Genomic DNA, 13,761 nt, shown 5'->3' on the forward strand with positions numbered 1-13,761 from the left:
ACAAAAAGACACAAAAGCAGGAATATACATTCCATTCAGCACAGCCTATTTTACCAGCCATTAAACAAAAGGAAATCTAATGCATTTCTAGCTAGATTACTTACTAACTTTTTACAGGAGTTCTGAGCTGCTTTCCTGATCTGTTCCTAGCAGAAGCATCACACAGACAGACAAAGACCCTTTGTTCCCCCCCGCTCCAGATTTGAAAGTATCTTGTCTCCTCATTGGTCATTTTGGTGAGGTGCCAGTGAGGTTATCTTAGCTTCTTAACCCTTTACAGGTGGAAGGGTTTTTCCTCTGCCCAGGAGGAATTTTATAGTATTTTATACAGAAAGGTGGTTACCCTTCCCTTTATATTAATGACAACAGTTAATGGTGGTAAAGGTTTCAAAAAGCAGTAACGCTTGTTTTCCATTATCATCCCCCAACTGATCTATTTTTTTTAGTCAAATTATACTTTTGGCCTTCACAACATCCCTGGCAATGCGGTCACAGGTAGACTGTGTATTGTGTGAAGAGATGCTTTTTGTTTCTTTGTTTTAAACCTCCTGCCTATTAATTTCATCATGTGACCCCTAGTTCTTGTGTTATGTGAAGGGGTAAGTAACAATTCCTTTTTCACTTTCTCCACACCAGTCATGATTTTATAGACCTCTATCATATCTCCTTTGAATCACCTCTGTTCCAAGATGAACGACCCAGTCTTTGTTATCTCTCCTCACATGCAAGCTGTTCCAGGCCCCTAATTGTTTTTGCTGCTCTTCTCTGTACCTTTTCCAATTTTAATATATCTTTTTTTGAATTGAAATGAACAGAATTTCACACAGTATTCAAGGTGTGGGTGTACCATGGATTTAAATAGTCACAATGGAGCGGGACAGAGGTGACTGAGCCCACAGCAGCTCATTATCCTCTTCCTGGACAGTGTGGGTTTGTATCACAGTATCTAAGTGACTTGCATAACCAAGTTCTATTGAAATCTGTGCTAGGTTATTCAAAGTGGCCTGTCATAAATATAAACGGAAGGGTAAACCCCTTTAAAATCCCTCCTGGCCAGAGAAAAAATCCTCTTACCTGTAAAGGGTTAAGGAGCTAAAGGTAACCTCGCTGGCACCTGACCAAAATGACCAATGAGGAGACAAGATACTTTCAAAAGCTGGGAGGAGGGAGAAAAACAAAGGGTCTGTGTCTGTCTGTATGCTGCTTTTGCCGGGGACAGAACAGGAATGGAGTCTTAGAACTTTTAGTAAGTAATCTAGCTAGGTATGTGTTAGATTGTGATTTCTTTAAATGGCTGAGAAAAGAACTGTGCTGAATAGAATGACTATTTCTGTCTGTGTGTCTTTTTTGTAACTTAAGGTTTTGCCTAGAGGGATTCTCTATGTTTTGAATCTAATTACCCTGTAAGGTATCTACCATCCTGATTTTACAGAGGTGATTCCTTTACTTCTATTAAAAGTCTTCTTGTAAGAAAACTGAATGCTTTTTCATTATTCTAAGATCCAAGGGTTTGGGTCTGTGGTCACCTATGCAAATTGGTGAGGATTTTTACCAAACCTTCCTCAGGAAGTGGGGGTGCAAGGGTTGGGAGGATTTGTGGGGGAAAGACGTGTCCAAACTATGTTTTCCCAGTAAACCCAGTTAAAGTTTGGTGGTGGCAGTGGAAATTCCAAGGGCAAAGGGTAAAATTAATTTGTACCTTGGGGAAGTTTTAACCTAAGCTGGTAAAAGTAAGCTTAGGAGGTTTTCATGCAGGTCCCCACATCTGTACCCTAGAGTTCAGAGTGGGGAGGGAACCTTGACATGGCCTAAAGGAATTAAGCACTAATCTGCCAATGGGAGTTGGGTGACAAACTTCCATAGGCCATTCTGAAAATGACAGGCTAAATCATACCTAAGTTCTGCAGCACGACTTTCCTGAAGGCCCCCTTCACCTCTTTGTTCCTCAGACTGTAAATGATGGGGTTGAACATCGAGGTGACAACCGTGTACATGATAGACAGGGCTTTATGGAAGGCTGGGGACCGCTCAGCAGATGGTGACACATACATGATAACGATGGTCCCATAATACAGACTCACCACTAGCAGGTGAGAGGCACAGGTGGAAAAGGCCTTCTGCCTCCCAGCAGAGGAGGCAATTTGCAAGGTGGCCGAGAGGATAAGAATGTAAGACATAACAATGAAGAGGAAAGGGACCAGGGATACCAGGGAGCAGGAGACCAGAATGATCATTTCCGCCAAGGGGCTTTTTGTGCAGGACAATTTGAGTAGCTCCTCCATGTCACAGAAGAAATTATTAATTTCATTAGGACCGCAGAAGCTTAGCTGGGGAACCATCCCCACTGCTAATGCACTGACTGAGAAACCAGTTATCCAGGAGGCAGATACCAACTGAAGGCAGAACCTGAGGTTCATTATAACATTATAGCTGAGTGGGTTGCATACGGCTAGATAACGGTCATAAGCCATGACTGCAAGTAGGAAACACTCAATGCAAGCCAAAGCACTGAAGAAGAACAACTGTGTGATGCAGTCCCCGAAGGACATTGTCCTGTCCTCTGCCAAGAATCCAGACAGCAACCTGGGGGCAATGACTGAGGTGTAGCAGGTGTCCAGGAAAGACAAGTTCCCCAGGAAGAAGTACATGGGGGTGTGAAGCTGCTGGTCAGCCACAACTAGCATAACAATGAGAAGGTTCCCAGCCATGGTCACAATGTAGATCACTAGAAACAGCACAAAAAGCAGAATCTGAACTTCATTCATGTTCCTGAATCCCAGCAGGATGAACTTGGTGATGGATGTTTGATTTTTCCATTGCATGTGTCCCATGTGTTCTCTGGAAAGAAAGAAAGAAAGAAAGAAAGAAAGAAAGATGTTCTCTCCCAAGATCTTCAGATATGTCCTGCCATCCCTTTTAACTTTATTCAGTATTTATTTAAGAACAGATTTTCAAAAGATTTCTGTACACTGCACTTTCGTCGTTAAAACTTTTGTCGCACAGGGGTGTGGAAAAAATAGCCCCCTGAACGACAAAAGTTTTAACGATGAAAAGCACCGGTGTGGACAGTGCTTTGTCGGTGGGAGCCACTCTCTCGTCAATGACGCTACTGCCCCTCGTGGAGGGTGGGGGGTCAGTTTGTCACCAAGAGAGAGCTCTCCCGGTAACAAAGAGCGGCTACACTGCTTACCTTACAATGGTGCGACTGCCGCGGCACTACCGTTCTGTTGTAAGGTGTGCAGCATAGACATAGCCTTAGTTAGGCACCTTGTGGGATTTTACAACACCTCAGTACCTAAAATTCATTGATTTCAACAGATATTATGTGACAAGATGCTTTTGAAAGTCCCACTAGGCTCTAAATACCTTCAAACTTCTGGCCCATAACCTGTTTAAGAACATTAGTAAATCCAACTAGGAACTTCTCTGCATCTATAGGCACCTAAATACCTTTGAAAATCTGGCCCTTAGTGTATAATGCTTTTTCACCTGACCTGATGAAATATGACAGTTGTTACAACACTACAGTATATCTGCTAAAATGACCGCAGAACTTCACAGAAGGGCACTTTTTGTTACCTCTGTAAAGAGAAAAAAATAACAGAGGCGTGTGTCAGCAAAGCCCAGAGTGACTACCTATAATTTCTTCAGCAACATACATAGCACATATGGGTAATATTCTCACTCCACTCCCATTGTATTGGCATAATGAGGTCTTATTGGAACTGGTCCAAAACATTTTTTCCATGGAAATTTTTAAGTTTTTAGCCAAAAAACTTGAAAAGAGAGATTTTGGCCAAAAATTGGAGTTGCAGTGCCTTCTGGGATATGTAGTTTGCACCTCGTGTCTCCATTATCAAGAAGCTTGGATTCCCCCATCTGGACTACATCTTCCATAATGCAGCAGGAACAAGGACTCCATATTGCACAGCTACCCCTCACTAAGATGGGAGACCATGATGCATTTTGAGGGATGAATGAGGAAGCTCAGCCTGTAGATGAGAATGGGGACACTTGGCACAAACTACAACTCCCAGGAGGCACTGCAACTCCCTTTATTTAGGTGACTTCTCCCAGTCCTTAGACCAGTCCCCAGGTTGTACCCTGTTTACCAGCAGGCTCAACCAGGTTCAACTGTTCTTGCAAAATTTCCCATGGGGATCTGTGACCGGGTGAACATAGCGTCCCAAAACCAGTCTTTTTGAAACCAAGTATCGTTTAATCTCAACAGCAGGAATCAAAGCATAACACAACAATAGGGTTTTGTTCCCAAAATAAACAACCAATATTCAGCTGCCTTACCTGAAGTTGTGGTAGGTTTAACTTATCTAGAGATCCCACTTCTGGCTTTGGGGAGAACAGGCTCTATCCCTGCAGCCTCTGAGTCCAGCATCTTGGATTTCTAATCACTCCCAAAGCTCTTTGTTTCAGTTTCCCACCTGTCGGCCCTCCTATCCGCAGTCACCAGCCTGGTGGTGGTAAAACTTAAAAGGCACTGACACCAGTACTGTCCTTATAGTACCAGCTATTACTGTCTGCTTTCCAGCCTACCTGCTTTCTGTGCCTGCTGAAATTAACTTCCTAGCAACCCTAAAGCAAGCCACAAAATAAACATATAGAGCATATAGTATTCATAAGATAGTACAGATTTCTCCCATGTCCCTCAGAGTCAACCAAATGTTGAGGAGCTGGGACTTGGTTGTTGACTTACAACACCTTTTAACTGGTGTTGCTATCTAATTATATGCCTTTTTCCCATTCAGTAAAGATTACATCATTGCTATTATTTTCTTCCTGACCCTTTTGTGCATTGCTTTGACTCCCTAAGTGAAAGGGCATAATAACTCCCTCAGCTACCATTTTGAAATATCTGTTGCGTAAGCAACATTAACATGTGAATCTCAAGCGGGTTATTAATCTGGTAAAGCTTTAATGATGAAAAGGCTCAAGAGAGATTCTAGTCTTTCTTTCTTTCTTTCTTTCTTTCTTTCTTTCTTTCTTTCTTTCTTTCTTTCTTTCCATAAAGAAACAGTCAATGAAAGTAAAAAAAGGTAAATATGATTTACAAATTGTATATATTTCCAAATTCCGCATGCTACATGGGGTCTCCAATACAGAAGCTTGCTCAAGCCTATTTCTAAAGCCCTGCTAGAACTTGGTCAGAGCACAGTCAATCCAAACCGGACCTCAGTCCATGAGTGTCAAGTTGTTTTCAGACCTGACCTGACCCAAGCCCAGTATTTGTTGTCAGACACTGCTGGGTTCAGGTTGCCTTGAATGGCGCACTGAGGTTTGGGGCTGTGGGTGTGCGCCGAGGAGTCTGGGGAGCAGAGGGAGCTCGGGCAGTGGATGTGGAGGAGGTGAGGGGGAAGGACCCCCCACCTTAGCCTCAGAGACACATGATAGGCTGAGTGAGCAGCGTGGTCAGGGAATCCGCGCCCCCACCCTGCTCACCCAAAACAGCTGCCTGCCTGGCTCCCTGACGCCTGGGTCTGCAACTGCTTTTACACAACCAGTAACACCTCTTTCCCTGGAGGACAAACAGCCCTCTTAACCGTGCCCAAAATGACATGGCTTTGCCCGGCCACCTAACCCCGCTCCAGACCCCACCTTCAGGCACCTCCTCTCCCCATCATTGAGCAGGACTGGAGGAGGTGCAGGATCTGGGCTGCCCTGTCTCATGGGTGTGACTGTTCATCTCCGACCCAAACCTGACACTTGTCATTGGGTCCTGTACCCACCGCATCCCGAGCCCAGTGCCTGTAGTTGCGTCCCGTTAGGACTGGGTCAGGCACAGGGCTCTACTGCAGTAGAACTATGGGATGACACAATTTTACAACTTTTCAAAGCAGCCAGGTGAGACAATACAAAGGCAGACAATGCTACATAGACATAGCATACCTGGAGGGCAGGGGGACAGTAATAAAAGAGGAGAAGACACACATGAATAGAGAAAGGAGGAAAGGAGTTGACCTGGGATGGGGGAAGGGAAAAAGAGGATGGGGTAGGCGGAAGGGAGGTCTGGCATTCTTTGAGCCATCTCAATGTTTTTAACTAAATATGTCTGGAGGCCCAAATTTCTTCAAATGCATGTCATTGCTTTCTATGGCAATAGGTTATTCTTTCTGTGGCTATTAACTCAGACAGGTGTAAATATCACTGCTCTATTCTGGGCACTAGCCTACTCTTGCATTCTTGCAAAATCCTCTGTGTGGTGATCACTGCAGCCCATAAGAACCAAAGTCTTTGTGGTGGGGTTAAACCCTGCGTAGCAGGTGACTAACCTAGCACATAATTATTAACCACAGCTGAGCACTGTTTTCTCTCGTGTCCATCTCTTTCCACAGCTGCACGAGCGCTGGATACTTGTTTCTTTGTTACAGTTCCAGCAGACTTCTGATCCCCTTGCTGTCATTGAGTAGCATGGTGCTCCACAAATAGTGCCATTGGAATGACTTACGGTGTAAAGTACAACTCAGTGTGAGCAAGAGAATCTGAATCTAGCCCTTACTCAGGCAAGTAATTTTTTTCTCACAAAGAGGCAAGAGGGGCAGGGCTTAGCACACAGCCCTCTCCTTGGCATCTCCCGTGGGCTAGCTTGGTGACCTCCCGGCAAGGGCTGGCTTTTATGGATCCCATTCTTAGGTGTCTATCCCTCCTCATTCATTGCACAGAGACCTGGGCACCTCACTCAGGCTTTGTGGATCCCAGTGATTTTCTAAGCACCTAAGAGTTAGGAGTGGTGACGCTCAGCGCCTAAGGGGTGGACTACACTGAAAACTTACATCGACAGCGCTACGACTCTCAGGTGTAGCCATGCCGAGCTAACCCCTGGTGCAGACAGCACTAGGTCGACAGAAGCATTCCTCCAGCAACCTAGCTACTGCCTCTGTGTGTGAGTTGGGGAGGGGATAAATTACCTACAGAACCCCTCCCATCACTGCAGTGAGTGTCCTCACTGAAGCATTACAGCTGTGCCACCGTAGCATTTTAAGTGCAGACATTTCCTACGTCCCTTTGTGAATTTTGTCCTTTGCGCACTCACTTACTGTGGAACAATCAGCCGATGGTGGAACAAAGCTGGGCTATTTCTAGCACTGAGGCAGACGAGGTGAAAAATGATGGGACATTATCGTTTATTTATTTAATATTCATCACACAGAAGGAAAGAGTGTTGTAAAATGTTAATGTCACACACAGCAAAAGAAAAAATGATTTGGAAATTAACAAGCAATAAAAAATGCACCGTTATAAATAACAGGCCAGATTCTAGCCTCCATGTAAATGGAGAGTAACATCATCAGCTTCAGTAAAGTTACTCCACATTTACCAGGGGTGTTAATGAGACTGTTTCATGGATCACAGCTCGGCACAAAATTCCTTTCTTACTTCCATTCCTTTTCTAAACTAGGAGAACCCACAGAGAAATCTTGCAGACACATTTGTGTGCCAGGCAGCTGTAATATTATCATTCTGCACAGTGTAAATTTCTGTGTGACAGTGGTGTAGGGTGACCAGATAGCAAGTGTGAAAAATCAGGATACGGTTTTTGGTGGGGTGGGGGAATAGTTGTGTATATAAGACAAAGCCCCTAATATCGGAATGGTCCCAAGAATATTGGGATGTCTGGTCAACCTAGAGTGGTGCCATGTGAGCACTGACAAACCAACATGTATGTATGTGTCTTATAAATTCTATCTATCTATCTATCCCCATATACCCCATCTATCTATCTTAACCTATTATATATTAATCTGTCCATCACCACAAGCTATTGTATATAAATCTATCTAGTTATGTCATCATTGTCTACCGTATATCTACTTATGTGTCTAATAATCATCACGTACTATCTATCATCACAAGCTATTGTATGTATTGTAGATAAATCTAGCTAGCTAGCTCGATCATCGTTATCTACCGTATATCTACTTATGTGTCTAATAATCATCACATACTATCTATCTAGACATCTACGAACATTTTACCAAATTCATTATTCCATAGCCAGAGCTACATTCACAAAAGGACTTGGCTCCTAGCGGCCATATTACACACCAGAAGCCCAGCATCAGGCCCCACTGGGAGTCACCAAACCCCCACTCAGCTGTCGCTGAATCCTGTAGATGCCTTATCTCAGTCAACACCCATGTTTTGGCAGTAAGAGTTCCCTTGGTGCCTCTGGACATGCACACAGCTGCCCTGCTCTAGGTATACAGATGCCTAAGCCCCACAGCAATGCACGAACTGCGGGAAGACAGGTGTTCCTCCACATAGCTCACCTGTGGGGCCTACCACTGCGGGCTGTAGAGCTGGGGGACTAGATCCCGGGTCTGTGATCTCAGAGGGGAGTGCTGCAGCCATCAGGCTTCTCACCCTTGCTCTCGCTCTCTCTCAAAGCCGCCATAACAATTACACTTTCCCACTGCCCAGTGATGAGGGCCCTCTCCTCAGAGGTAGCAGATGCCTCTTTAAATCCCTTCCCCCCCTGAGGCAGCCAGGGAACTTGACCTGAGGTCTCCTCCATCCCAAGTGAGTACGCTGACTACTGGGCTAACAGTTCTGAGGGAAGCCATCTTCCTCCTTCTCGCACCATGGCTCAGGCTCCACAGGTGAGGTAGGAAGAGGAACGCCTGTCTTTCCCAAGTAGGGAATCACTCTGGGTCTTAGGGCCCTGGACACTGAGATGGCGGCTGCAGTGCACATGCCCCAAGGCAGAAACATAGACACCCAGGGAAATTTCACTGAAACAACTTTGGTGCTGAGGGAGTTTAGGCACTACAGGGTTCTCTGGCAGCTGAGCAAGAATTTTGTGAACCCCAGGAGTGCCTAAATCTGTGACTCAGGCACCTACAGGGGCAGTTAGGTACCTAAATCGCTTTGTGAATCTAACACTGGGAAACTAACTCCTCCCTGCTGCACTTAGGTTCTAAGTGGTCACAGTGAACAGCCTCTTGGGAAATATGCAAGTCAGAGCCAGGCACAGATTTTCTGTCCTTCATTATCAGGAGCCAAACAGAAATGTGGTTTTAAAACTCCTTGGTGGAGGAGGACACAATCTGCTGGATCTCATTCAAAATCTTCTCCTTGTTGTTGGACACATTCATCTTTGCTCTTTTGAGGAGTTCTTTGACATCATCCTCTGGGTAATGTGTAGTAAAGGTGGTAAACGTGTCTCTGAACTCCTCTATTTTACCTAGGAATAAAACAGGTGGGTAAGTGTCAAATAGAGGGAAACAATGGTACTGCTTTTACACTTTTACTGCTCCCAGGAGCATAGAATCCAGGTACCTAAAGAGGAAGGGGAACACCATGGCCAACTTCTGAGGTTTTCTTAGAATCACAGAAATGTGGGGCTGAAAGGGACCTTGAAACATCACTAAGTCCAATTTCCTGTGCTGAGGCAGGACCAAGTGAACCTAGAACATCCGTGACATATGTTTATCCAAGCTGTTCCTAAAATCTTCAGATGAGGATTCCACTACGTCCCATGGAAATCTATTCCAGAGTGAAACTACCCTGAGAGTTAGAAAGTTTTTCTTAGTTTTTTTCCCCCAACAAAAAATAACATGTGACCAGATGACTAGCAACATAAACAATAAAGGGGAAGGGATGAAGATCTGAATAAGTAAAGAACATTTCACAGATTTTCTGACCAATTTAATGAATTCAAGTCAGCAAGGCCTGATGCTATTTACCAGACGGTACTGAAGGAATTAGCTGAAGAAATCTTGGAGTCACTGGCAATAATAATCATGAACTCATGGATGACAGGAGAGCTCCTGGAAGACTGGAGAAGAGCTCGTCTTTAAAAAGGGGGGAAAGGGGAGCCAGGGAACTTGGGAACCTACTAGAACAATGTTTAAAACATTAAATTTGCAAATACCTGGAGAACAAAGAGGTGATCATTAGCAGCCTGCATGGATTTGCATAGAACAAATCATGCTAAACCAGCTTGATTTCCTTCTTTGAAGGGTAACTGATTTGGTGGATAGGGGGAATGAAGTGGACATAATATAGCTGGACTTCAGCAAGGGTTTTGACACAATCCCACATGACATTCTGATAAGTAAGCTGGAGAAATGCGGACTTGGTAGAACTACCATTAAGCAGATATATAATTGGTTAAACAACCTCAAACAAAGAGTAACTATTGATGGAATGATGTCAGATTGGAGGAGGTCTCAAGTGGGGTTCCACAGGGATCTGTTCTGTGTTCAGTCTTGTTTAACATCTTTATTAATGACCTGGATGTAGGAATAGAGAATATACTTATCAAGTTTGCAGATGACGCAAAGCTAGAGTGGTTGCCAACACTTTGGAGGATAGAGCTAAAATTCAAAGGGATCTTGATAATTTGGAGCATTGGGCTATAGACAACAAAATGAAATTCAACAAAGACAAATGTAAACTTCTGCACTTAGGGAAAAAAAAAACAAATGCACAGATACAGAATAGGGGGTAACTGGCCTGGCAGCAGCACTGCTGAGAAGGATCTGGGAGTTGTGGTGGATCACAACCTCAATATGAGTCAGCAATGCGATGCTGTTGCAAAGAAAGCAATGCAATTTTAGGCTGCGTTAACAAAAGCATAGTATGCAAGTCACGAGAGGTGATAGTACCACTGTAGTCAGTGCTGGTTAGACCTGAGCTGGAATACTGTGTCTAATTTTGGTCACTAATGTATGGAAAGGATATACAGAAGCTGGAAAGGCTCCAGAGGTGAGCGACAAAGATGTTCAAAGGGATGGAAAGCTAACCCTATGAGCAAAGACTGAAGGAACTGGGTATGTTCAGTTTGGGAAAGAGAAGATTAAGTGGGGCATGATAGCTGTCTTCAAATATTTAAAAGGCTGCCATAAAAAAGACAGAGAAAGTTTTTCTCTCGTGCCACAGAGGGCAGGATAAGAGGCAATGGGTTCAAACTACAGCCGAGCAGATTTAGACAGAACAAATCCTGCATCTTGGCTGGGGGTTAGACTAGATGACCCTTGCGGTCCCTTCTAACCTTATCGTTCTATGAATCCAATAGGGAACCTAAATCTCCCATGCTCCATATTAAGCCTATGACTTTTTGTCCTATCTTCAATGGACATTGAGAATCATTGATCTCATCCTCTTTATAAAGCCCTTAACATACCTAAGAGGGAGGGATAGCTCAGTGATTTGAGCATTGGCCTGTTAAACCCAGGGTTGTGAGTTCAATCATTGAGGGGACCATTTAGCGATCTGGGGCAAAAATTCAGGATTGGTCCTGCTTTGAGCAGGGGGTTGGACTAGATGACCTCCTGAGGTCCCTTCCAATCCTGATATTCTATGAGTCTATATTTGAAGACTGTTACCAGGATTAGGTGAGGATCACAGCTGTTATTTATATTTTCAAAAGTAAGTTTCCAGTCCTTAGGTTTCAGAGTAAAACCTGAAAATGTGACACTAATGCACTTTAAAGGCTTAGAAACCAGCAAACAAATACAAATAACCAAATGCTTATTGTTTTTAAAATGTCATGATTTTAAGCCCATCTCATGCTTTTAAGGGAGCTTATCTAGCTACATAGCTAGGGTGTATGGGGATAGCCTATCTAGCTATCTATATACACTGATGTGATGGACTGTGTAGCTCAGACAGGCCCTGAAAGGGTTAATGTGGGCCAATTCTGTTACCTGGCTACACCTGGAGGGAGAACCAGACTTAGCTGAAGGCGAGTCCCAGCTGGGGAGGGAGCTGGGTGGGCTCCATGAAGGCAGGAGTTTCAGAGAAGGAGGAGGCTGCAAGGAGGACCTCTCTCTGGGTTAGGGAGTGGAGAGACATGGAAGAGAGTTGGCTTCGGGGATGGTCTCCTGAGTATCGAAATCTGGCAAGAAGCAGTGAGAGAAAGCATCCATTGGAACAGAGCAGGCTGCAGTACTAAGCCCTGATAAAAGGGCAGGAATTGGAGAACCAGGGAAAGAGCCCTGGGAATTGCTCAGCAGAGGAACAAAGCAGCAGGGATGGATGAGAGGCCAAGCCTGAGGAGGGTAGTAATTGGCTTGAGTTTATCTTTTTAGCTCGGGATTTGTGTTAGGGGGTTCCAGGGGAGAGCCCTGGCCCTGAAAGAAGGCTGAACCTACAGAGGTTGTGGAGGGAGAAGGCCTGTGAAAGGAGTGGACCTTCACTGTTGTTTATAGGGCCCCTGGACTGGAACCCGGTGGAGTGCGAGGGCCAGGGTTCCCTTACCAGCTACAGGAGAAAGTGGCATGAAGTCCTTAAGAAGGGGACAAGGATGACTGGAAGCCATGGGGCAAGGTTGTACAACATCCCTAGGACCTAGAGTTGGTGCCAGAGACCTGCTATAAGGACACTGGCCTTTTATTTGTGGGACACTGGTACACCGTGGATTTACATTGTGACCTGGCCCGAGGGCTGAGTCCTGGGAAAAGGTGGTCCACCAGAGTGGCCATCAGCTGGGGGCTCCAGGTGGGGAGAGAGATGTTATGCCCACAACTGGCCACAAGGAGATGCTCTACTGATGAGTCCTCCCCACCCCCCATCTTCCTTACCCTCCTCAGTTTATCTATTTTATTTCCCTTCCTTTGCAAACTAGGAAAAACAAAGATCTTCCAGCCGCCTTTCTTTGCTGGGCAGCTGGAAGATTGATGGGAGTTAGGTGCCCAAGTCCTTTTGAGGATCTGCATTTGCATTTACAGTGCAGCAGGTCAAAGCTGAATCTGTCCAATGAGTCCAAGAGAGTCTGTATCTCATGTAATTCACATGTCGACAGGCCAAGAGAAAGTGTAAGTGACACCAGTTAGGTCCCCTTTCCACTCCCCGCTGAAGGTGGCCTGTTCTGCTACATTGCCTCTCAATTGCACAGGGTGGTAATCCAGAGAAATCCATTTGATTTGCGTAAATATATATTAAACAATTTAAAACATTGATCAACAAGGATTTGCACTTTTGTCTTGATTAGCATGAACCAAAGGGCCTAGTTTCTGACCGTAGCGTGACTCAAAATTAATTGAAAAGCAATACATTTAAAACAGGTGATGGGGGATTATTTTGCGAAGCACACGAGTGTCCTGTGGAACTCATTGTCGCAGGGACCACCCATGGGCCGATCACAGTAGGATTGTAGGAAGGATTGGATATTATGCAAACATCCATGGTTATATCAGACTGGATTAAAAGACAATGCAAGAGATATAAACCTGCCTGCATTAGCCCATACAAAAACTACTTTCCTGGGAAAGGTTATTTATAATTGTTTATTACGGGGTTTTGTGCCCCTCCTTGTGAATCATGTGGTGATGGCAACTGTCAGAGACACGACAGAGGGCTAGATGGACCCTGCTCTGGTAGACAGTCACAATACTTGAACTCCTCTGCTCATTTGCACCAGTGTCACTCAGGAGTAGCTCCATTTCAATCAGCGAGCTCCAATTCAGACACACGGGGCGAGATTCACAGCGGAACTCAGGGGCTGGGTTACGGAGAGTCATGGCGCCTAATTTTAGACCCATGGAAAATCACTGGGATTCACAAAGGCTGAGTTAGGTGCCCAGGCTCACTGTGCAATGAAAGAAGAGAGACAGGCTCCTGGGAAAGTGATCCACAAACACCAGTATGCTAGGCTGGGAACCACCTAAGCTAGCCCATGGGAGATGCCCAGGAGAGGGATGTGTGCTAACCATGGAGGGAGTTCAGCACCCAAGTCCAGGCTAGAGGGAGGCGCCTGTCTCTGCTTGGGGTTCTCATCTGTGATGACAGAAACTCTATAGCCTG

The 13,761-nt window shown here is 44.9% G+C and overlaps 2 protein-coding genes across 2 annotated transcripts in view; both read right to left on the reverse strand.

The window, feature by feature from the left end:
* Positions 1 to 1,883: 1,883 nt before the first annotated feature.
* On the reverse strand, positions 1,884 to 2,974 carry LOC114020148 (olfactory receptor 1020-like). The gene has a single exon (XM_037916059.2). It carries the CDS (start codon positions 2,829 to 2,831, stop codon positions 1,884 to 1,886), a length of 948 nt encoding a protein of 315 aa, XP_037771987.1. The 5' UTR covers positions 2,832 to 2,974.
* A 4,149-nt stretch (positions 2,975 to 7,123) lies between these two features.
* LOC119567853 (cytosolic phospholipase A2 gamma) overlaps positions 7,124 to 13,761 on the reverse strand; it is a 31,655-nt gene continuing 25,017 nt past the window's right edge. The window contains exon 16 of the mRNA XM_043527351.1: positions 7,124 to 9,196. Coding sequence (XP_043383286.1) covers positions 9,030 to 9,196 — 167 coding nt within the window. The 3' untranslated portion in view covers positions 7,124 to 9,029. The remainder of the gene's footprint in view (positions 9,197 to 13,761) is intronic.

The sequence above is a fragment of the Chelonia mydas genome, chromosome 13, assembly GCF_015237465.2.
Source record: "Chelonia mydas isolate rCheMyd1 chromosome 13, rCheMyd1.pri.v2, whole genome shotgun sequence".
NCBI lineage: Eukaryota > Metazoa > Chordata > Testudines > Cheloniidae > Chelonia > Chelonia mydas.

Excerpts from the sequence above, each read along its gene's own strand:
- LOC114020148 (XM_037916059.2), bottom strand. The coding sequence starts at position 2,831 with ATGGGACACATGCAATGGAAAAATCAAACATCCATCACCAAGTTCATC.